At 38.8% G+C, this 26,042-nt stretch overlaps 1 protein-coding gene across 6 annotated transcripts; it reads left to right on the forward strand.

The window, feature by feature from the left end:
- The first annotated feature begins 819 nt into the window (after positions 1-819).
- Positions 820-24,308, forward strand: LOC126762298 (CTP synthase). 6 transcript variants are annotated; one of them, XM_050478974.1, is made up of 5 exons: positions 17,140-18,127; positions 18,220-18,459; positions 18,537-18,751; positions 18,924-19,073; positions 19,320-20,604. In XM_050478974.1, exons 2-5 carry the CDS (start codon positions 18,437-18,439, stop codon positions 20,333-20,335), a joined length of 1,404 nt encoding a protein of 467 aa, XP_050334931.1. In that variant the 5' UTR covers positions 17,140-18,127; positions 18,220-18,436; the 3' UTR covers positions 20,336-20,604. The 6 variants fall into 6 exon arrangements, with proteins under 6 accessions (XP_050334930.1, XP_050334933.1, XP_050334934.1 ...); XM_050478978.1 differs by lacking the exons at positions 17,140-18,127; positions 18,924-19,073; positions 19,320-20,604 and adding exons at positions 20,906-21,076; positions 21,145-21,646; positions 21,786-24,308 and having other exon boundaries at positions 18,163-18,459; XM_050478973.1 differs by lacking the exons at positions 17,140-18,127; positions 18,220-18,459; positions 18,537-18,751; positions 18,924-19,073; positions 19,320-20,604 and adding exons at positions 820-1,378; positions 20,906-21,076; positions 21,145-21,646; positions 21,786-24,308.
- Positions 24,309-26,042: the final 1,734 nt, after the last annotated feature.

Below are 26,042 nucleotides of genomic sequence, written 5' to 3' on the forward strand. Positions count from 1 at the left end.
GTGCAAGAAAAATAAAAACACTACCACAATCGCCGGATCTTAATCCGATAGAACATATTTGATACTTGTATCCAATTCCAATCCGCTTGCAAGCAGTCGCAAAAGCCAAGGGAGATCCAACAAATTATTAAGCTTCTTAAAATTGTCTTTTTCACCTTTTTATTAAAATTTTTCTATCCTGTTCCTACCTACATACTTATACATATGAATTTGTTATTTATTTAAACAGATATTTTGTTTTTTTTTTTAATGAAATATTAGTTAATTAATAGTTAACTCAAAAGTTATATTGAATTAAAGTGGAAAATCCAAGGTGAGCCAAAACTTAATTGATTCACTGTACATATGTATATTAAATGTTTGTTTTATTACGCGTTTTTTACCAATAACTCTCCTTTTTAATTCGAGAGATTATTTGTATATATATTATGATTTTTTTTGTCATGTCATAGAAATTGTAAGCAAATCTAAATAGTCACTCCAATGGATAATTCATTTCAGATCATTCGTTGTGTCTATTTATAGCCTTTTCCCCCTTTTGCTCATTACATGGTGTATTTTTGTTTCCGAAGTTATATTTTTCGATGTTCCCTCATTGAAAACAACAAATTAGTACTCAAAAAGATTTTGTTTAACATTTGTGCCTTTTCTATTTATTAAAATTCTGCTTTTTCATTCAGCTGTGTTTAGGCGCCACGTTAAAATTTCACCTTCCGGGCTAACTGTGGTGAAACAATATTTTACTTTTTGAAACACGTTTCAAGATGTCAATTCGCTCATCGCATTATGTTAGCTTTTGACAGTTCACACACTCATCCGTAGTTGGACCTTCTCTATATGTATTCTCTTCACGCTCCTGGTAACACGATTTTAGCATGTTCTTATTCATGTTGTGTGCAAGAATTTCTATTAAAGCATGTGGTATATTTCTAATAAAAGTTTTTGAAATACGCAATTAATTGTTTATTGTTTTAAATTGATTTTGGTGCTGTGAATTTGACAAAAACTACGAAAGTGGTAAAAATAACGAAGTGGATATCATTAACCGGCTGACAAAAAAATCACTGCAAATTTTATAACCACATGCTTGCTTGGCTAGAAAACATCATCGCAGTTGTCAAGTGTATTCATCGAAAAATTATAGAAAAACAATTCTAGTGCGCCTTTTTTACTTTTTCGTTCGGAAAGTGGAAACTTGCTACTTTTAAAAAGATGAAATACATTTTAGTAACTGGTGGTGTTATCAGTGGTGTCGGTAAAGGTGTTATCGCATCATCCTTTGGAACCTTGTTAAAATCATGTGGTCTTAATGTAACGTCAATTAAAATAGATCCATACATCAATATAGATGCAGGAACATTTTCACCTTATGAGCACGGTAAGTAATAGAATTCCATACTTAATTAACTTTAATTTTATTTATATTACATTTAATTTTAATTATATATGAGGTTTTGAAGATGTCATCATATTATATGTACATAAGTAGTACATATGCATGTGAATTGGCAAGCGTACAAAATATTTTTGCGTACATTTTAGCTTTTTTCTGTTGCCATTTATAAATTCCCAATTTGGCACCATTTGTTGAGTTAAATGTTCACTACTGCACACGTGGTAAATATCACTGCTAAAGAAAAAAGCAAAAACATTTCAATGTGGTTATTATGCACTTAATACAAAATTCTATAACTTTCTTTTTAAATAATTGGACAATCCTACAAGAATATTTTGATGTATGCACTTAAATTTTCTGCGTGTTGAAAGGAGTTCGACGCGAATGAATTATGGTCACCCGGTGTAGTTTTTGAAGGCAGGCCGAAGGCCGACTGCGCAAAGAGCCTCGTTTATTAAAAGATTTTCTTAAATTTTAGAATAGCATTTAGGGTATGTACGGATAGAGGAGGTTCTCCAGAATAAGAGTTATTGTTGCCGCTGACTTATGGTATTTGAGATATGTATGTAAGTATATGCATTTAAAGTTCAAAATTTCAACAATTTAAAACGCGTGTTGCTCCGATTTTTAATGAATTTTTCACTTATATTTTAAACTTTTATAGACAATAGCAATTCAGTAATTTGTTTCTACCCATTTATTTTATATTAAATTGAGCTAAAATAACTTTTATTCAACATTTAACTTTTGTTCAATATTTTTTGTTCATACAATAAGAAAAGGGTTGATTCTAGCAAATAATTAGTGTTACCTTAAATATTTTACAAAAGAAATACCCCAATGGCAGGATATAAATTACATATGTATAATATCATTAGTTTTACGCTTAGAACTTCTTTCTGCATTGGCGAACGTCGCGCGTCAAATAAATTATCCTGGTCGGACCTACACCAAGGTTTCTTCAGTTCTTTTGCGTAGAACTTGTTTTTGCCGTTGACCGATCCCACAACGAGATTTATCAAAATAAAGGACATAAGTGAATAAATGGGTTTCAACGATTATTAAATATGGAATTAAAGTTATTTTTGCACTATTTAATACAAAACAAATGTGTAGAACAGAATAAGTGAAGTGTTAGTGGATATAAAAGTTAACACGCACTTTACATAAATATTCGGATTTTTGAACTTTAAATACAAATATCTTAAAAACCGTAAGCCCATAATATCTTAAAAACCATATTAACCCAGAAATCGGGGGATGCTATTCTAAATTTCAGCCAAAGAATGTATTATTGATATTTTTTGTCAAAAAATATTAAAACATATAATTTTTGAAAAAGTTCACTTGCCGCTCACGGATTTGTAATATTCGCGTCAAAATAACACGATTAAAAAAACCTGAATTGACCGTTCCAAAATATAATCTTTTACCGTCGAGACGTTTACCTCTATGACGTCGGACTGTACACATTTCATCAGAACTACATAATTAAATTAAATTTAGATTCATTGCTAAAAAAACTGTCGCAATGTGTAGTGGCAAAATTTAATCTAGAAAACAAATATCGCAAACTTTTGTTAAAACCTTAGTCACTGTATGACTATTTATCCTGTTGCCCCTTTTTACATGTTTTTTTTTTTGTAAGCTTTGGTTTTTTCCCTGGTCTATAATACCTTAATTCATTTTTAATAGCTCGCCCTATAGTCCAGTCATTTAAGATTAAATTAGGTAAGAATCTCGGAATTCGATATACCCATTTATATGTCTGTAAATACTTGTATATTGACACCCTAAAGTTCTCTCAAAACCTACATATGGTAGGTATACCCTACCGTCATTTACGTTGCGTTATTATAAGGTATGTCGTATCAGCTGATTCGGGCTGCGGTTTTACGTTGTTCGCTGGTTCTACTATTCATTTACATTGCGCTCTCATAAAATAGCACGCATCAGTTGATTCGGTCTACGTTTTTCGAACGCACTGTACATGCTGCGGTGAGGCAACAAAATTATGAGCGAGAAAAGGAAACAAAATACGACAATGCAATGAGTTCTTAAGGATTTGAAGAAGGATATAGAGTATAATTATATACATACATATGTATGTATATTACCCTGACTTAAATAAACTCACAATGAAGTTGGGAAGATCGATACCAAGATAAATTGAAGGTACTTCATCTAGTTACTGGTAGCATTTCATACCGCCAATATGTCTAATCAGGACGCTTAGACTTATGCTTCAGTTAGTGACCGATGTTTCAATGTAAATTAAAACTCACCACCGCTACTACCGTCCGTAACGTGGATATTTGAAATATTCTTAAACTTGGCAACATTGCTCAAATGTGATCAAGACAGAACAACTACAACTTTGTCAATACGGAAGGGCCGCACCTCGATAACTAACGGAAGCATTATGGTCAGATTTAGCTGTCAAATTTTTTTGAAAAAATACTGATATTCTGAAATAGTTGAGGTCTTTTATGAAATAGTGAGTAAAATGGTCTTGCATACTTACATATATGTAATTAGCAACGTGTGTTAAATTCTTAAGATTTCTTAGAAGTTAGTTGTGTTCAGCTAACTAAATCATTATATTTTTATTGAAATATCTTACTATTAAGAAATTAAATAATTTTACGAATAAAATTGAGTAAGCACAAGTCTTGTGATAATGAAACTAGCACTGTTACCGTCAAGTTGTACAAGGATGGGAAATCTTACGGAGGCATTGCAAAGACCCTAAATTTCTTTAAGTGGTCGGCTTTAAATTAATGCAGGCAGATATTTCAACAAGAATAAAATGACAAAACAAGTTTCAAGAAAGAAAAGAGGTTGGAAATCTACTCTTTGGGAAGGCGAGTTAATTATCCGCGAGTCGAAAAAGGAACCCCACAAGAAGGCAAATCAAATTCGAGTTGCGGTTTTTGGAGAAAACCCAAATGAACTACCTGTGGATACCGCAAAAAGACGATTCCGCGAGGCAGGACTCTTTTTTTTAAGGAAGAGGCCATTACTCTGAAGGCAATCGAAGAAGCCGCTTAGAGTTTGCAAAGAGATACCGCCACTGGACAGCAAAAGAGTGGAAAAGAGTATTATTTTTCGATGAAAGCAAGATAAATAGTATTTCTTCAGTTGGAAAAACTTGTGTCCGCAGGCCTCGATGCAAGGAGTTGGACCCCAAATACACTAGGCTAGCTGTAAAACATGATGGCGGCTGTATAATGACTTGGGGTGCCATTTCGTGGTGAGGTGTTTGCAACCAAATGTTAACTTTAAACCCGAAATAAAATAATGTTTCCAAAAAAAAAGAAAGCGTTGTTAATTAGTTGCACGACCTAGTTTTGACTTTGAAGTCATAAGTTTTATAACAAAAAAAAGGCTAATTTACAATAACTAAATATGCACAATTTATCTTTAAGACATATAGTTAAAATTTTTTTCGGAAATGCAAATATCAACCGATTTGGATTTTTCCTTCTAGCATTGTTAATTAGTTGCACGCATCTGTACATTGCGCTCTCATTAGATATCGTCGATATCGGCCGTATCAGCTGATTCGGGCTGCGGTTTTGCGATGTTCGCTGTTTCTGCTATTAGGTTGAGGGCAGTGTGACGAACACGAATGCCAGAACAAAACAGAAAAGACGATAAAGAGTTAGAATCAACCAGACAGTGGAAGTCGTAGTTGCCAGAGTGGTATAGCAGAAACATCCAAAAACGCTATTCCCTTCCTTCCTTTGCCTTCCTTAGCGAGCAAAATGTGTTAAAAGTTGAGCCAGTGGTAAAAACGCAGAAATCAGCCATCTTTGTTTGTTTTCATTTGAACAATGTTGCCATTGCTCAATACGCATACATATACACATCTATGTTTTCAATTACATACAATTTTTCATAATATTAAATTACAAATCTGATAACAAACTAGTATTAAAAATAGTTTATAATTTATAAATAATAGCATTCGACTCTGATTTTGAGTTAGTTTAAGAAAATTTTAAACATATTGAAGACAACTTTTATAATTACTACAGTATATCGAGATTGGCAACCCTGCGTTGTGAGAGAGCAATCAGCTGGCACGTTTCTACGGCAAAAATCCAAATGCCGTGGATTCCTACGGCAAAGAGAGAAGGGAATAGCGTTTTTCGCTGTTCACTTACATTGGGCGCCCATAAGATAGGTCGTATCAGCTGACACGGGCCACGGGTCTACGTTTTTGGCTGTTTGCGCTATTAGAGTGACCCAAAAACAACTCGAGTTAGAGTGTTGCTTAGTAGAGCAGGAGTAAGAAGTTGTAAACTCGAATAACGAGTAATAAAGCGTTCAGTTGTTTGAATTAGAGATAAAGAATCCAGTAAATTTGGAATTTTATTTAGCAATGCAGTGATCGAACTCAAGGTAAAGTTTCAAAGTAGATAATACATCGAGTAATCCTTTACAATCAGCGTCAAAAGAAAGTGAAGTTTTATTTCAGTATTTGATAAGTGATATATTGCAGCAATTTATATTCCTTTTAAATGGTATTTAATAGTCTTCAAGTTTATGGAAAAGAAAAACAGAATTCTTACAACAACAAAAGTTAAGAACAGAAGACTTAAAAGAAAAGAACAATAAGTGATGGAAACATATTTTATTACTTGTGTGCTAATTAGAGCTTGTAAACGACGCGGCATTGAATTGAGATTTCCTGTTACTTCCGGTAAAATTTTTCGCCTTTCTTCTGCAATAACTTCTTTGAGCATGTCCTTCCTGCTGATCGTTCTTTTTCTAGTTTGGTCGTGATCCAATATATGCGCGATGGGATTGAGGTCCAGTGAATATGAGGTGATCCAATTGCATGGATATGTGATAAAGCATCCATTCTTTAACAATTTTCGGAGTGTGTTTAGGATCATTGTCCTGTTGTTGAAGAAAATACCATTATACAAATACAAATTGTAACATTATATCACTAAGTAAAAACTTAAATAAAACAAGTAATGGAATAAACAAGTGTTGTACACTTTCTTTTGACTCAGATTGTATTTACTCAAGCTATGCAAATCTGTCATACTTCATTATGGTGGAAAACAACACACTCTTCAACTCGCCCACTTCCGTTCGCAATATCATCTGCATTCGCAACAACGTCCCAATACACGTATTTGAGTTTCCTATCTGCCCAACCGCAACCGTTGGCGTTTTGCGCGAGTGTTACGCGTTGACCGAATATAACGGCTCGTATCTGCAGTCGGTTTGCCGAAAAGCCGACACTAGTCAAATCGCCCTCTACCTTGCACTGACCCATGTGCACGCTCCTCGGAGAGCTATTAATTTTATGGGCATATAAGCTGCAATATATTGGCATGTGTTATGTGTTTATATGTATGTACATATGTATGTATGTGTATCAGTTCGTCATATGCCGCGTTGAAACAGTGTCTGGCTTCACGATTCATTTCGCCGTTCGTCAGGCGGTTGTGTGCTGCTACTTCATCATCGTTATCACCATCACCATCATCACGTTGCTAGTCAGTAATATACAATGTGCGATTACAATAAAAACAACACCCATCGGATCCTACTTTCATCCAGTGACAGGCTGACCGGTCACTCCATTCTACTTCATCATGCCCCACAACTATAGCATTTTTGCTTCGTTTCGCTCTTAATGGCTGGTTGGCTTCTGCTGCGAGCGCTATTTTAATATTGCGTGTGTGCATTTCAATGCATACATACATTCATATGCCATGGTCGTGTGTAATACGCTTTCGCTATAAACCCCCCCACAGGTTTATCAGTAGCGCGCCTGGCTGCTGTCGAGAATGCCAGCTGTAACATATGTGTGCAAAAAGGGAATGTTTGAGTCGAAAAAAATACATAATAACCATAAAAAATATAAAAATAGAAACAAACTGAATTGCGTTTTGCGATTTTATGCGCCCCGTTTTCTGCTCAACAGCAAAACTCAACGCATTTTTACTGCCATCCATTTGGCAACGTTGCGGCCAGAACGATACTAGCCACCACCAGTCTCAGCTATAGCAGCCATAGTCAGGAGCAACATTTCTGTGCGGTTAGGCTTCAGTGATTGCGTCTCAACCCTTGCTTCCATTGCTTCCCTCGGCCTACGCAGCCTTAGCTTAGATCACCCTGCTCGGGACAACGAGGCCATTTGTGTTGCTGTGATTATTGGTGTGCCGTCGTCAACCGTAATTTGCACGCCGTGACTGCGGCAGCCGTTCCCCACATTCTGCTTATCCGTCTGCCTGTTCGTCATGTGCCCATGCGGTCATGTGTTGTTCCCCTCCTCCATTTTTGTCTGCGAAAAGCTTTTCGCGTTTCTGTTTTCCTTTTTCACTACGCTTTTGCTTGCCGCTCTTTCATACCTCATCCAAACCCCCTCGCGCATGCACATTGCACACTCGAACTTCCTTCGCCTGACTGCTTGCGCTGGCGAAAATACGTGCCGTGTTGCCGCTCTGTTGCTTTGAGATGGCTTTGCCAACAAGCTTGGCCAGCCGTCGCTGCCACAGCAGTTTTAATGCTGGTTATTGTTCATTCGCTTCTTGTTGTTGGTGTTTCTGCTGTTGCGCGTTGCCAAGCGTTATTTACCATCGTCATTGTCATCATCAACGCCGCCACCATAGCGAACGCCGCTCAAGCAGCCGCCACTGCTCTCCTGCTTGCGTGCTAGTCAGCCAGTCATTAAATATATGGCATTTGTACACACATGCATACAGACATTCGCACATAGATGTGCATACATCGCCATTCCTATTTACATTCAGTCGCTTATTGGCAAATAAGAATAATGTGCCATTGAAGTCGTCGTTTGCTTGCGCTGCCAATGAACCAGTCGGCAGGCCACCAAGCCAGCGAGCCAGCCAGGCAGTCATCCATTCAGTTGGGTCGTTGCGTTGCTCTTTTTACTTTTATTTCTTATTTGCCTAATGGACAGTCGGCTTGCTGGGCAATTTTCGCGTTGATTCGTCGCCATCACCTCTCGCTATTGGCGGCGACGTCGTAGTAATTTCCTTTTGCGTGCTTCTTCTTGTTCGTTTCGTTGGATCGCACATAAATTCTCTGCTGTTTGAATGGGTGTGTATGTCGATAACGTCACGAAAAACGCCACTACTGCGCTTGTTGGTGATTGCCAACACCGGCAGTTAGCTGCCCAACAGTCGCCAAAGCGTTTTAATTTTGCTGTCTCCCGCGTTTTTCTTTGTCTTTGACTTTTTTGTCACTTCATTGCATTTGTGTTTTACCTTTTATTCTTTTTGCTTCACTTTTTCGCCACATTGGTGCGCACCTACCCTGCCACAGCGCCACTCAAAGACGCACACACTTGCTCTAGCATTTTTTACTTGCCTGTTCGCTCACTTTGTTTGCTGATTTTTTCCGTTTCCATTGGGAGCTTTTAGTTTTTTTGTTTTTGTTTTTGTCTGCTATTGCGTTGCGGTAGTGCGCTGCTGCGGTACTCATTTCTTTTTTTCCTTTGTTGAGTTTATTTTTCGCTCGCCAGTGCCAGCCTGCCAACCGTCATTTGGAATGATTTTGTCAGCCAAGCAACCGACGAGCCATGCAACCAGCTAGCCAGCCATCGAGCCGGAGCGTGCTGTGTCGTCGCGCCAACTGCTTGTTTTTTTCGATTTTTTATGCTGAGCCTACATTGCTGGCGGTTGCTTGTTTTCACTTTGTTTTGCTTCCATTTCATTCGCTTTTGAAATTTGCGCTTGGCGAATTTCAGTGTGCGCGCACACGGTGGCCGAGTTCTACCCCTCACGGCTCGGCCTTGTTTGGTTTGGCGAACAGCCGCGCGCTGTGCCAGTCAGTCAGCAGCGTCCCCTCTTTGACTAGTTGCTGTTGTTGTGCTGCGTCAACTTTTGTCTCGGCAATCACCCCGCACTCTGTTCCGTGGAGCCAAACAGCCAGTCAACAGCCATCCATCCTCATTGCGTTAGCGTCATCATTATCGTGGCGTTGTGAGCAGTAGCAGCAGCAGCAGCAGCAGTGTAATGGCAGTAACTAAAACAAAAATAACAACAAACGCCGCACCGTTGCGGCTGGTACTGTGTTGCTGTGTGCAATCCGCGGTGAGCCGTGTGCTGCGGTTTTGTTGTTTTGTTATGCTCGTCATTGTTGTTGGCACCGTTGTCGATGTACATATGTATGTATATATGTATATGTATATAATGTGAGTGGTATGCGCTCCACTTGAAAAGCCCAAATTGTATGCTCACTAGCCGCACAAGCCTAGCGTTCAAAGCGCGCAAATACACGCCATTCGCGTCTACCCTTCTCAACATGTCGCGCCGCGGGCTTCACCTCTCTCGTCTGCATCGTCATCATCATCATTGTCGTCATCGTCAGGCGGGCGCAAGGTTTGGTTCTGGTGGCGACGTAGCCTTATGGCGGCTGTTGACTGTCTGGCTGGAGCTGACGTTGGTAGCGTTGGTGCTGTTGCTGGCGTGCAAGGAGGAGGCAAAAGCGTTTGCGTTTCACAAATGTGCTTCCACACGCTACTGCTTGCTGTTTGCTGCTAATTCAACGCCTGCCCAACTGCCTCGCTGACTTTCTGCCTGCAGCCGCATGGTCGAATGTGTTGGCTGCCTTGCTGGCTGGCTGGCTGGTTGGTGTGTGACTCTGCTCAGCTGAATTTTCAATTCAGTTGTGAGCCGACTGCAATCAGCAGTGGAAGTGTGTATATTTTAACACGTGATAACGCGAACGTGGACGCGCAATTCAAGTCTATTTTGTGTTCTGTGTGTGTTTGCGCGTGTGAGCGTGTCACCATCGTTAACGTTGCTACATCGTTCCGAGTCCAACTGGAATTCATAGGAATATATTCATTGGTTGTTAGCCAGTTATTTGCTTGCGTACTGATTCGTTAGTTAGCTGACTTGATTGAGGCGTTGCGCGTCCCCACCATACACACCCACGGTTCGCGCACCATCACCTGTTCCAAAGTCGTGCTGTCACCCGTCGCCGACACTTTTATCATCGTAATCAGCACGTAGTGGTGTTGTAGCAAGGGCTACTACTTTTTGCCAGTAGCTCGTGGTACTGACAGGTCCTTTTGCTTTTGTGTGCTGCGCGCGTGTGTTTTATTGATTTTATATTTCATGCGACGCCTGCATAACCGCCACCAACGCGTGCACGCGCAGCGGCCACCTCCCTGTCTGCTTGGTAGCCTGACTTCATTTCACCATATATCATACCACTACAGTATATATGTACATATGTATGTACACACTATATGCTGGAACTGCATGTATATGTATATATTTAAATATATGTTTGTATCTTCCTGCCTATTGTTCGTTGTCCCCCTTTTGCACAGTACATGGCGGCGCCGTTGATTACTACGTTTGTTCAACTGCATCTCCCCCTGGGCTCTTCAGTTCGTATGCACTTGCCACAATATTGTTTCTATGATTACTTTACAGTTTGTTTTAATTTTCGCGCTTATTATTCGTACACACATACATATGGATCTACATTGGTTCGGTTGATTTGGTATTTCAAAATTTTAAGAATAACAAAGCCTCCTGTAGCGAAGAAAGAACCTAGATCAAATGAAATCCATTACGATCCATCATAATTAGATGGACCTTTAACAGCCAAGTAGAGGCCTAGTGGTTGTGAAAAAAGAAGAAAAGAAAAGCATTTCACAAATACGTTTATAGAAAGCTACCGAGTGAAAATCTGGGTCCGTTCTGATTAATAGAACCTACAATCGTCGGAACACAAACAATTCTCTAAAATAAGTTTACTGACCTCATAATTTTCGATTGAACGGAGGTAGTTAATATTCACAGTAAGTGCTACAAGAGGCTTAGAGAAAGCAGTAGAATCTTATATATACATACATACATATGTATGTACATATGAATGCATGTGTAAATAAAATATATGGGGTCGGTAACATTGTTCAGCACTTGTAGCCCAATTATACTCTCCGTTAAGCCGTCATATTAGATCCCTTCAAAAATCCTTGTCACTTTCTTAATTTCTCCTATTTTTTATTGGTGGATTACTTTTTCTCAAGTACTAAGAACGTCTATAAAACTGAATGTATGCTAAGTTGAGTGATTCCGGTCCTTCGAAATCTCCAACCAGTAGCTGAACCCTCGCGTAATAAAGTTCTCAAAATAGGGATTTTCTCCTGACAAATTCTATGTAATTTGAATAAAGAATGAGGTTGAATATCAAATTGAAAGCCTTAAGTTTTTGAAAGTTGTACAAAACAAGTATCTAACAAAAAGTAAAGAATTTTAATTTCAATTTCAATTAAGGTCTCGATAAAATACGTTATACTTTATTGCGGATTGAGCAAATTTTGAATGACCCTCGCGGTACTGTGGATTTATGCTAAATAAATGAAAATTATATACATACATATGTACATAACTATATGCCACAGTTTTGGAGCGAATGTTTGTAGGTGCATCATCTTTTAATATCCGTTCGATCATCTTTCTAGATATTTTTTCGCACATGTTTCTTCTTTTATTTTTACTGAAGATGGCACAGAGCTCTAATTTGCAACTGTTGCAAGTTTGTACAATTTTATTGTGCTCCCTTTGACGTTGTTGTCTGCGTCGATATGCGCGGCGGTGTTAGTGTTGTTATTTCTTTTATTTTAATTCGTTTATGCTCTTCAGTTGATGAAATGTTGGGTGGAAAGAACTTGCTTAGCTTTTTGTCGACATTGCGACGCAATACCTATTACTTGCTGGGCATTTGGTCGCAGCCGATGACGACGTCGCTCTGGTTGTTTTCGTTAGCACATTCCGCTGTGAATGCCCAAATGAACGCTTGCCAACGTGTACTTGCTTGGCCGCGAATTACCTGTGTCGCTACCTTCTGGTTTCCTTTCAGTTTGCTCAGTCTTATCGCAAGCTCCCACACTTTTCTACACAACTTCACAGCTATACATACGGTACACAGCAAGCCTTCGAGAAGTGCGTGTGTTGTGTATGCATGTACCTTTGATACTTCACTGTGTGGCTGCGTCATGCCGGGAGTAATTTACTTTGGTTTGATTTCAGTATGCGCCTCCGGTGCCAGACTGCGGCATTTCTGCTTTAATTTTTTTAACTTTTTCTATGCTCTGCGTTTTCAGCTTATTTTCGCTTTTGAGTTTTGCGCGCTAGTGTTTTTGCACATATCCATTTGCTTGTTGAGCCGCCATAAAGGCGAAGCGACAGCGTGTGCGCCGTTGTTGCTGTTGTTATGTGTTTGGATGCGAACGAGTGTGAAAGCGCCGAGTATTTCCTGCTGTCGCTATAGCGCGAGAAATAAAAGTCACAAAAAATAAACAATAACAATAAAAACGACATCGGCAGCGACAAAGACGAAGGTGATGGCGACGACGAGAACAACAACGACAACAACAATAATAACATAATATTAACGACAACGGCAATCTGGCAGTCGAAGTGAACTTTTGTTCACGGCACGTACAGCCGCCAGCGCCAGCGACAACACACGCCATCAACGCCGCCTTCATCATCCGCAAAGCTACCAAACAAAGTGCCAAACTGACGCCGCGACTTTGCGTGGACAGACCAAAAAAGCAAAGGAAATTGAAGGAAAGCAAAGTGTAGCGCGGTAGACGGAAGTGTGTTGATGGTGGTGTCGGCGGTTGTGGTGCCGGTCGTTTTCAGGGTCGCGACGTGAGGTGGGGTAGAAAATATTGCAAAAGGGCATGTAAAATTTGCGAATCGCGTATGGAGTGTGGAATACGACAAAGATACTTCACCACCACGGCGAAGAGCAACAACAGCAGCAATGTTACGTACAACATCATGTAAGCAACAAAAGTGACAGTAGCAAAGGAGCGCGAAATAGTGGTAACTGAGTCAGCAGCAAACAGTCAGAAACGGCACATAAACTCAGCAACGACTAACGACAGCAAAACCCATCAACGGTATACACGAATCCCAACAAAAACAATAACGACAGCATAACAAAAGCAACAACGGTCAAAAAGCGCGTGCAACGCATAACGCTAGCTTCGGATAGGACTGTGTATATTCATACATATACACATACTTGTGTCTGTAGATGGATAAAGCAGTGGATGGAGGCCTGAGCGCAGACACATGCGGCGCTTCGATCGACTAGCTAACTTGAATATATCTGTGTTGTTGGGGCGCAGGAACGCGACAGCTGCAATTACTGCTGTTTGAAGCCTTCGTCGCCAATAACGGGAGACCATTCACATTCACTATGCTGCATTGGCTTTGACGCTTCGCTAGCCTTGATGTTGTTTTCTGTGTTTTCGAGGGGCAGTGGAGGCTGGTGCGTTTGTGGTAGTTACGGTGCTGATATTGCTTTTAGTATCACCGGCAGCAGTATGTTTGGCAACGATGATGTGTTCGTTGTTGGCGGCATTGCTTGTCTCCAGCGAGCGAGTAAATTGTACAGCTGCGGGTGTCGGCATATGCAATCTTTATATACATACATACATATGTACATACATGGGATGCTTGTGGACATACATATGTACATACATACATATACATACAGTATGTCTCATAATTCTTTTCACAATGCAATATTTAAGTATTTTGTTTTTTTGTGAGTAAATTACATTATTGTTTATTGGTTTAAATTATTTTTTTGCAACAGAACACATTGCTGGCGCATATTTCTTGTTTATGTGAAAAAAAAACAGTTATTTGGATGTAACATATACAAAACCAACAACGTAAACAATAATGCGTCATGTTTTTCGTTGTCTCGAAACTGTTTTCACAATTCAGAGAAACGCAAAAAAAATACCGGACAATTAACGGTAAACTATGTTTTTGTACATTGTTTGATTGTCGCTGCTCTTAGAGTTGATGCAACATTTAGTTACATGTAATTCGCGTAGGTGGCGACACAGCATCCGTTAGAAAACTTTTTAGCAATAATGCCGGGTAATCGTACAAGTGAAAATATTATACAGTTAGTTTATTATAATTTTCATAAAGGTAAATCAGCTAAAGAATTGGCTGAAATGTTTTCTCTAAATGTTAGGACAGTGTACAACATTATATATCGCGCAGAAAAAGAGAATCGATTAGAATTAAAAGAACCCAGTGGCAGGCCAAAAAAGATTACACCAAGGATGGAAAGGTTAATAATCAAACAAATCGACAATAAACCACAGTGCAGCCTTAGAATGTTAGCTGCAGATTTGAAGGAACGCAATATTGTGCAAGTAGGCCATGAAACCGTCCGAAGAGTTCTCTTAAAACACAAATATAGTTCAAGAAGTGCAAGAAAAAAACCATTGCTATCACAAATTAACGTTGAAAAACGGCTTTCTTTTGCTCTAACTCACATTTCACATCCAATGGAATACTGGGACGATGTAGTGTTTTGTGATGAGACGAAAATAATGCTATACTACCACGATGGACCTCAAAGAGTTTGGAGGAAGCCGCTTACAGCCCTACAAAACAAGAACATTATTCCCACAGTAAAATTTGGAAAGCTGAGTGTTATGGTGTGGGGTTGTATTTGTAGCAAAGGTGTTGGTGAAATCAGAATTATTGAAGATAATATGACAAAAGAAACATATTTAGACATTTTACGTAGCAATTTAAAAAGAAGTGTGCAAAAATTTGGGCTAGTGGATGCAAACAATCCCAATAAATTGAATTACAAATTATATCAAGACAATGATCCCAAGCACAAGTCTTATATATGCAGGACTTGGTTGCTATATAATTGCTCAAAAGTGCTAGATACTCCTGCGCAAAGCCCAGACATCAATCCTATAGAAAACTTATGGGCATATTTGAAAAAAAGTGGCAAAACGGTGCCCTACAAACAAAAGCACCCTAATACAGTGCATCAAAGAGGAGTGGGAGAAGATCCCACAGGAATATGACATAAAAAAGCTAATTTCAACGATGCCACGGAGGCTACAATGTGTAGTAGACGCTGCAGGTGGTCACACCAAATATTAACATAAAATGCTCGCGTGTACTGATTGGAACTTTAATTGTGGTGAAATGTGAAAAGAATTTTGAGACAGTACAGAATAAGATATTTTTTGTTTTTTGATTAATTTCTTCTAATATACTTTAAACATATAATTGTTTTTGATTCAGAAATAATAAAAAATATAATGAAAATTATTATGTTATAAAAAAATTTTAAATAAATATGTGTGTTACTTTCAAAATTCACTTTGAACATTTTACTCCGTCAAATGTTGTCATATGAAAAGATTTATGAGACATATATATACATACATATCTTTGAAGAATGGGGATTGGTATTGCTTTTTTATTCTGCACCCTCCTGACTTCTCCAGTCCCATTGGATATGGTCTTCTAACGGCATACTTACATATGTACATACATAAGTATATGCGCACTTGTATGTTAAGATAATGGAAGGTGATATGGTCGGTACCTTTCCTACACATCTTAAGTGCTTTCATGTGCATATGTGCACTGTAGAAACTTACATATGTATTTATGTACCTAGTACAGTTCTACGCTCAGAAGTTATTACGCACTCGCTAAGGTTGACTACCGCGTTCGTCCAGACGCTATTCTTGGCGTCCGCTGGCACATTGTCTAGAAATCGAAAGTAAAAATAATACTACTAATTTTCGTACAAATTTAGATACTACCAAGCTTATGTTTTATATTCAAGCTCAAAGTACGGTTGACTTCCGAAACATGCTACTTCAAGGTACTTATCTATGCAATATGACTGCAGTATTGACATACTATGTATGTACATATGTATATAAAGACGGTACGCAACGCCAAACAACAATGCAAAATTATGCGTTTTAGCCATGCCCGTTTGTCTGTCTGTCCGTCTGCATATACGAACTAGTCCCTCAGTTTTTAAGATATCGTTTTGAAATTTTGCAAACGTCATTTTCTCTTCAAGAAGCTGCTCATTTGTCGGAACTGCCGATATCGGACCACTATAACATATAGCAGCCATACAAACTGAACGATCGGAATCAAGTTCTTTTATGGAAAACTTTTGCATTTGACGTGGTATCTTCACGAAATTTGGTATAGATTGTTTTCTAAGGCAACTATGTAATCTCCGAAGAAATTGTTTAGATCGGGTCACTATAGTATATAGCTGTCATACAAACCGAACGATTGGATTCAAGGGCTTGTATGGAAAACTTTTGCATTTGACGTGGTATCTTCACGAAATTTGACATGGATTGCTGCTTAAGGTAATAATATAATCTCCGAAAAAAATGTTCAGATCGGATTACTATAGCATATATGTAGCTTCCATACAAACTGAACACATAGTTGCTAAAAGAAATGCACCTGTGGGTATATTAGCTTCGCTACAGCCGAGGTTAACGTTTTTTCTTGTTGATATAACAGCTACTTTATTTATAATAATCACTGAATTTAATGAAAGTTTAGTATAAATTAATAAAACAACTAATAACAAGTTCTAAAATCTGACTAACGCCATCGCTGCATATTCTTGACAAAAAGTATGACTTTATTTGTGATGCGCGATTTTCTCAGCGACTGCGCATCGATTACTGGGACATGATGCAATGTAACAAATATTTTGGGTGTATCCAAATATCAATGATTTACAACGCACGTCTTATTTTGTAATAGGATAGGACCTGTAGCCAAAAATTATAAACTCTGGCGGTTTGAGCTACTTTGGTTGAGCCTTCAAGGAGTTGTTGTTTGTTGTTTTTTTTTTTAAATAAATTTGGTTGAATTCGAGTATCTTCTGCCAATTTACCTAAGTTTTTTAAGTTATTTGGCGCTTTTCAGATGGTTTATGTTAGTATGGATGAATAAGAGCATATAAGTATGTACATATATGCATGCATATGTATGTATGTATACATAAATCTTTGCTGAATTTTGTGTGCCGTGTTGTAGTATGAAATTACTTTTGCAAAAGTGGTCCACCCAACAGTCAATCGTTGTCCTGTTCAAATTCCTCTTACTTACCCCCCGTGACGCCATTCACATGTTCGTTTTAGGCCTTGTCGATTCTCTGCATTGAAGCGTGTCGTGCGCTTTTGTTGTGGCTTCCTTCATCTCGCCTTCGCCTCCTTATTCAATACATTCACTGTCGTCGCCTACATCGCGATGAACGTGTCAAATTATTCGCCAGCTGCATCTGTTCTTTGGCGCGCAACTAGGCGTCGTTATCGTCGTCGCAGTCACTTTGCTTACTTAGCGCTCTGCGCGCAGCAAACGCCATCATCATTATCGCCGTCCTCGGTTCCGACGTCCGATTCACCGTTTCTTTTTTGCTCTTCGCGACCCGGCGGCTGGTACTCCAATTTTTCGTTATGTGTCAACATGCACACATACAGCGCTTACGTATGTATGTACGTATTTATGTAGGGAAACGTTCAAGAAGGGTGTTATTATGTGTGTACGCTTGTCGTTCGCACTATCGTGCTATTTGCCATACACCAATCTACAGCTAAGTGTTGCCTTCGCTCGCTAACCGTCTGGCTGTAGGACTGTGTGGCCAGCCGATATAATTCGCTTTGCTTGGCAAAACCTCCGTTTGGCGGTGCACGTCTGTCCGACCGGCAGACAGTTAGCGATTCAGCGACCTAAGCGGCTTTGGCTCCCCTGCCGCTTTCATCAGCAATTCGCCTTTTTATTGTCGGCTTGTGTGTGCCTGTCTGCTCGTCGGCAGCGTTTACTGCTACTTTGTCTTGCTTGTATACGGTCCTTCTTTCATGCGTTGCGCTATTCGCAGGTTGGTAAGGTTTTGTTTTATTTTATTATTTTCCCACTTGATTTTGTTTTTGAAAAATCGCTGCCGACATTTTGCTTTCAATTTGAACGCAGTGCTTGCGGCCGGGATGTAGTTAGCAGGCAGCAGTTGTAGTCTTCGTGGTTGTTGTTCATCATTGACGTCGCTGCGCTCACACGCTCACTGTTCACTGCTCACTCATGCACATTGTTCTACCCCACTCCATCGATCCTATATGCCGTTGTACCATCTAGCCTGCTAGCTAACTGGCCGTTCAGAGAGGCAGTTAGGCAGCTCAGCAATCAGTCGGAAATGAACGTTTCAATCAGTCAGCAGTAATAAACGAATCGACGCGCGCGTCTCAGCTTACTTGTTAGTAAAAAGCTTAACTTTCGATTTACTTGGATTGTAGGGTAACGAAGTGCAAAACCAATCAACGTTTAAAACTGGCGTCACAAAACGGCCCTTTACTCATGGCACCAAAGAAGTCTACAATTGTCCTGAACGTTGAACAATTTATACGCGACGTTCAAGAACGGCCTGCCATTTGGAATCGTAATTTCCATTGCAACAAAGCATTTCTAGAACAAATGTGGGATGAGCTGTCTAGCGCACATAAATTGCCCAGTGAGTACTTGGTTACTATTTGCCGAATAAGCACATTTTTCTATGCTTGTTTTGGTTTTTGACTTTTGACTTAGTTTCTTTCCTCGCTGATTTGCTTGTATTTTGTTTGTTTCACGTTGTGCGTTCTTTCACATCTTGTGTGGCTTCTGCAATCACCGGCTCGCTGCTATAGAAGTGGTGCTCAAGGCTAAATGGAAGGGTCTGCGTGATAATTTTCGTGTAGAATATAAACGCATTCCACGCTCGGAACAAGGTGATTTCCTAGTGGAACCCGCCACATTTGAATCGAAATGGCTACACTATTATGCTTTGCTGTTTTTGAGTGAGTTTTTAAAATAATTTCAAATTGATTGAATTGACTTGTTTTGTGATAACAACAGAGGATAGTGTTAAGCAGTTGAACAGTAAAATGTGGAATTTTCTCATTTATTTTAAAATTTCTTTTAATATGAAACTTTTGGTTTTAAACAACACCTGTATCCACACAAGCCTACTGTTTATTGCTGCCTCTCTGTTTTCGCATTTAACTCATTTTTAGTGCACACTCAAAAATAATTTTACATTACAGCTGATCATATGCGTCATCGCATGCCCAAAAGTGAGCCGGATCAGTCTTACTACTTTACCCAACAAAGTCAAGACTGTGAGAAGACTGTGGTTGAACCTGACCTCACCAATGGGCTCATACGTCGCATGCAGGACAGCGATGAAGAGTTCGATGAGGACGATGTTGATGAGGATGATGATGACGTGGCAATACCAACGCCACCAGCTGCTCATACACAAACTGTGACTTCCATAAAAACCGAGGATGCCCGCTCAATTCTAAAAAACGCTGGCGTACTACTACGAGCTGCACACCTTTTAGATGATGATGACGAGAAGGAAGCACAAGATTTGTCAAAGAAATCCATGGAAGCTAACAATAATAACAATAGTGTGAATAAAAATTGCAACAACACCTTGTTGACTGGCAACGGCAGCTCGCCCACTTTGCTGAGCGCTTGCATGGGCAACATAATTACCACCATTGCACAAACAACCACCTCCATTACACCACCTTCAACACCCAACTCCAGTATCGTCAGCGCAGCAAGTGTGGCGACCAATTCGATGGCAGCCGCGACACAACAACACAAAAAACGCTCTGTTTCACCGCCACCACTGTACAATAAAGCACACCATCCACCCCCTACAACTACAGCCGCCGCATCCGCACTTACCACAGCTGTGGCCGCAGCACTAAATAATGAGCGCGATGAGTTCTCTTTAAATGGCAGCAGCAGTTGTTTACACGGCAGCCACGAACACTTGAATTTCACCAAGCACTCATATGCGAATGGTTTAATACCGGCGCTAAAGTTGAAACGTCCGCGTTTGTCGGAGGACAGCAATTTTAATGGTTCATCAACGATGGACAATACTGCGCCGATTGTGCCGGAGGATGACGATTATCATTACCTGCTGAGTTTGCATCCATATATGAAGCAGCTGACAGCGGCGCAAAAGCTGCGCATTCGCACCAAAATTCAAAAGTTAATATTCAAGGAACTCTACAAAGAGGATTTGGAAGAAACCAAATAAATCGTAGCGTTGTTGTTTATAGTCATAACAGAATTAGTTGCTCATTTAATTGAAAATTGTGAAGACGACTTCTTTCTTTTTAGTTTTGTAACTTTAAAGCTCACTATATAAGACTGTATATATACATATATGAATACTTGGATGTATTACCTAGTTGTAAGTGTACCTACATACATACAAATGGGGAACTCAATCTAAAAATCTAGTTTTAACGTTTCCGAACGTTATTTGCTTAAGCCAGAAATAAAACGTGAATTTGTGCTAAGAAATGTGGGTTGTTAAATATTTTCACACGTTGAATATCAAGGTCTTTTGGTCAGGTAAGTGCTGACTAAAATACATACATATACTATTTTCAGCAATCAGATGCATCTGGTTTAGTGCACCTACATACCTTACTTTTTTTGTATTAAAATGAAAGAGAGTTTTAGTGTAGGAATAAGTATTTTACGATGCTGCCGAAGAGGCGATATGTATTCATATATAAGTACATATAACTAATATTTATCTAAACCTTAAATTTACTATAATAATTTATGTTCTAATTGATATTTGTTTTATTCCTCTCAGGTGAAGTATATGTCCTGGATGATGGCGGTGAGGTCGACTTGGATTTGGGCAATTATGAGCGATTTTTGGATATAACTTTGCATCGCGACAACAATATAACAACTGGTAAGATTTATCAGAAAGTTATTGAGAAAGAACGTACTGGTGAATATTTGGGCAAAACTGTACAAGGTAATTATTTATAGTTTTTATATAAGGCAATAATTAATAATCTAATAATTGTTAAATTGCATTTCTAGTTGTTCCACATATTACCGACGCCATCCAAGAGTGGGTAGAACGCGTGTCTCAACGTCCAGTGCAAGGCAACTCACAGCCGCAAGTGTGTATTATAGAATTGGGTGGCACAATCGGTGACATTGAGGGTATGCCTTTCGTGGAAGCTTTCCGCCAATTTCAATTTCGCGTAAAACGTGAAAATTTCTGTGTAGCGCACGTCTCACTTGTACCCTCACCACGTTCCACTGGTGAACCGAAAACAAAACCAACACAAAGTTCTGTACGTGAGTTGCGTGGTTTTGGTTTGAGCCCTGATTTAATAGTTTGTCGGTCGGAGAAACCAATCGGTCTCGAAGTGAAGGAAAAAATTAGTAACTTTTGTCATGTAGCGCCAGATCAGGTTATATGCATTCATGATCTTAGCTCTATATACCATGTACCATTATTAATGGAACAGAACGGCGTTATAGAGTTCCTCAATGACCGTCTGCAGCTGAAAATTGAGTCAGTAAAGCGTGAGAAGTAAGTAAATGAGTAAATGAGAATAACCATTTAGTTGGTACATATATAATAATACTTTACAATCGTGCCTCATAGTTATTTAAGATGTTTCATTTATTTAAACAACAGATATTAAGTCGAATATTTTTTGGAATTACAGATGCCTGCAGCAATGGAAGGACCTTGCACGCCGCTCTGAGACTCTCCGCGAGGAAGTGAATATTGCCATTGTGGGTAAATATACGCGTTTAGAAGATTCGTACGCATCCGTGGTGAAGGCACTCCAACATGCCTCACTTGCTGCAGGTTTTAAGTTAAACTTGAGATTCATTGAAGCCTGCCACCTGGAGACCGGTACACGGGACAAAGACCCTACTAAATATCATGAGGCTTGGATGCAGCTTTGCGATAGCGAAGGCGTAGTTGTGCCAGGTGGATTTGGTTCACGTGGCATGGAAGGCAAAATAGTTGCATGCAATTGGTGTCGCGAGAAACAGAAGCCCATGCTGGGCATTTGTTTAGGTCTGCAAGCGGCTGTTATTGAGTTTGCACGAAATGTGCTGGGCCTAAAGGACGCAAACACTACAGAAATCGATCCCAAGGTCGGCAATCCACTTGTTATTGACATGCCCGAACATCACACTGGTCAAATGGGTGGCACGATGCGTTTAGGTAAACGTAGAACCACTTTTTCGGATGAGAAAAGCATTATAAAAATGCTCTATGGCAATCCAAAAACTATTGATGAGCGCCATCGACATCGCTACGAAGTAAATCCAAAATATGTTCCTACGTTGGAGGAACATGGCATGCGTTTTGTAGGCTATGATGATGAAAAACGTCGTATGGAGGTTATTGAGTTGCGTGACCATCCTTATTTTGTTGCCACACAATATCATCCCGAATACTTGTCACGGCCGCTTAAGCCATCACCACCATTTCTGGGGCTAATATTAGCTTCGAAGAAGCGGCTGGGTAACTATTTGGCACGTGGTTGCCGTTTGTCTCCACGTCAGCTCTCCGATGCATCATCTGATGAAGAGCTATCGGCCGAGGAGTGCGAAAAACTCGTTAATGCTGTGAAGCCATTGCAATTAAATGGATATTTATCGCCGTCAACTCCTGTACGTCTGTCAAATGGACGCGCTAAGGATGCAAAACCAAATGGCAAAGGGATAGTATCGGAGGAAAAACAGCTGAATGGAGATCCTAAAGCTAATACGCCAACTGGAGCTACCAATGGTTTTAGCAGTAATGACAACTTGCGTTAAACATATGTAGAAGCGGTTTTCCATAATATATAAGAAATGGTTAGATAGAGATAATTCAATTGGTAAAATATTTCAAAAATGTTAATTTTATTAGTTTATCTTCAGTTGCTTATACATATGTATGTGTTACACTTTTTAAAAAATTCTCACATTTTCTTTTTTTGGTATTAGCAGTTTTCAATTAAATATTTAGCTCCGCAAAAACATTTGCGAGTGTACATTTATTCTGTGGTACTGGTGGGTGTGCATGGTGGCGGTTCAATCTTTAAAAACACTTTTGCCTACCTACCCACTCACTCGCTCGCTTGCTCCGATCCGCTTGGAAGAGGCTGAGCTAGCCTTCAACAGATGCACCATTTATTCACCGCCACCTGAAGCACTCACACCAGCAAACAAAATAAAAAACAGAATAACACTTACATATGTAGATATGTAAGCACATTTCTTTTTGAATACTGCTAATAAATTTTGAATACTGTGAGTGAGGCGTGTAACAATTCCAAAACAATGTTATCGCTAACTTAACTATGTATAATTATTTTTTAGTTTTCAAATTTAAATATTTTATTGCTCTAGCACCGTTAATGTTATTATACAAAAGTGAATTCAATTTGGCAAAGTCCTTACGGTCTAACTTTGGGTTAATATTCAAGATAGATTATTTCCTCAGTTCTTTTTTAAGTGAAAAGTGAAATCATAAACGCTGCAAAAATTCAGTCCTTAAGTTTTTATACTTCAATACAAAAATTGTTGCATTCTAGGCACTATTCGAAAGTTATAGTTGAGTTCAGAAACAAAATACTTGTATTTTCTTGCTTTCCTGCTTCTGCTTTCAAACTACAACCGTAGTTAGACTGTAAGGTCGCGACCAATGAAATATATCATTTTTTACTTAAGATTTTTTAAAGTGTAATATCTAATTAAATTATATATGCTTTCATTATCTATAAATCTTGAAATAGAGCATATTTTTAGATTATAAGATTATATATGTTAAAAGTGTGCCAGTTTTTACAGTTTTTTTTACTAAAAAAACATTAGTATGCTTCCCCTGTGCCTAAATAAGGCAAGTAACTAGAAACTGAATTGAATTTGCTATAAGATTGGCTCATTTATAAAAATCTCGTTACTTTTTGTAAGAAATCCACATTGAATTGTAATTCGAAATTATAATTAAACCTATGACACTAGGTTATTAATAATATAAGTTAAAATAATCGTTAGAGTAAGTACAGTTGCAAAATAAATTAGTTTTTACTTTGATGGAATTATTCGCGCAGTCGGAGAAATAATTGGCGCCCAATTTGAAGACTAATTGATTTTGTACTTACAAATTTTTGTATAAAAATATATTTTAGTACTGTGTCTACAAAAGAGTCTGAAATAAAATGAAGGTCAACGAAGGAAACAAACATTTCATTCTAATTATTTTGCTGGACTTAAATGTTTGGTCATTTTACCACCAAGTACACCAAAAGCTTTCTACCAGCCATGTGTTTCTATTTGTAATTTTGTTTGTTTAATAGCGAAATTATTCACTTAGTTTCCCTAAAAGAAATTAAAAATATATTGCTGATATATTTGTTCACAAGTCTCTTGTAACTTATGTAAATAAATTTCACATTGTTTATGGATATATGTACATATGTACATAATGAGAAAGTTATCAGTTAAGGGCGATTTGAATTGAAATGGCTTTGATTGTTCTGAGAATGATTGGAATACTACCGATTAAATGTTTTTTAACTATGTCGCGCCTAAAGATATGCGACATTATTTACTTAAGTAAGTCAGGATAAGGATAAACAATAATTGCACCAAAACTAGTGGTAAAAGAAATACATTAAACCCTTAAAAAACTGATTGGAATTTCATTGATATTTTTTATTTGAATGCGTTCCTTAAAAGCCTTAGTAATATACATATGTAAGCAAGAACTATTTCAACTTAGACCAATTGTAGAGTTAAATGTTGTTTTTAGTTATTCGGCCCCATTCCCGTTGTTGTTGTCGTCGTTTTAGTTATCGTTCCCAAGTTTTAGTCGTTATCGTCGTTTCGTTCCTAAATTCGTATTCTTGAAGTATATCGTAACGCCAAAGAAAAGTTATCGAAATTTTAAATTAAAATTAAGAAAGTGTGGTTTCTTCGCAAAACTAATACGGCTGTATAAATTGACGTTCAGCAATACGAAAAGATCCGACAGGATCGGAAAAGACTACCGTTCAATACCAAACGAGGCTTCAGACAAGGCGACTCTCTATCGTGCGACTTCTTCAATTTACTCCTGCAGAAAATAATTTGAGCTTAAAAACTGAATAGAGAAGGTACAATCTTCTATAAGAGTGTACAGTTGCTGACGTACGCCGATGATATTGATATTACTGATCTCCACATCCATGACGTTAGTTCGGCTTTCTCCAGACTGGATAAGGGAACGAAGCAAATGGGTCTGGTAGTGAACGGGTACGAAACGAAATCTCTTGTCATCAAATAAACAGTCGCCGCACTCGCAACTTGGCTCCGACGTCACTGTTGACAGTTATAACTTCGTCTATCTTGGAACCAATATCAACACCAACAACAATGTCAGCTTCGAAATCCAACGCAGAATAACTCTTGCCAACAGGTGCTATCAATTGAAAATATTTATTTATTTATTTATACAAAGCTTACATAATAATTAATTATTATATAAACTGGTTGGGTCAGATACGACGGAGTAGGTCTGTGTCCTTTAGAAATTTGTAAATTTTGCTAATATTTTCTTCTGTGGCGTCCATTAACACTAGGAGAGGGTCCTTGTTGTCGAAATGATGAAGTCTTTGAGAAGCAAGTTCTGGGCAGGATACCAGTAGGTGTTGCACGCTGACTGTTGCTTGACAGAAGGGGCAGGTGTTGGATCTAATGCCCTGTAATAAGTGCGCGTTGGTAATTATGGTGTGCCCAATTCGGAGACGTGTGGAGGGGGTGATGTGGTTGGTAGGTATCGATGTTGTGTAAACAGGTTTTGTTCGGTTGGGGTTAATGTCCGAATAATGGTGATTATAATCCACCCATTCACGTAATAACTTTGTTTGCCTCTGACTATGAATTAGTCGGTATATGTCGCTAGGTAGGATGACTTCGGATGTGATTGTTGGTGTGAT

This window comes from Bactrocera neohumeralis, chromosome 6, assembly GCF_024586455.1.
Source record: "Bactrocera neohumeralis isolate Rockhampton chromosome 6, APGP_CSIRO_Bneo_wtdbg2-racon-allhic-juicebox.fasta_v2, whole genome shotgun sequence".
Classification (NCBI taxonomy): domain Eukaryota; kingdom Metazoa; phylum Arthropoda; class Insecta; order Diptera; family Tephritidae; genus Bactrocera; species Bactrocera neohumeralis.

Coding starts and splice junctions, on each gene's coding strand:
- LOC126762298 (XM_050478978.1), top strand. CDS start 18,437: ATGAACGTTTCAATCAGTCAGCA. Junction 18,460..18,536: donor AACGTTTCAATCAGTCAGCA/GTAATAAACGAA, acceptor CTTGGATTGTAG/GGTAACGAAGTGCAAAACCA. Junction 21,077..21,144: donor TTTGGGCAAAACTGTACAAG/GTAATTATTTAT, acceptor TTGCATTTCTAG/TTGTTCCACATATTACCGAC.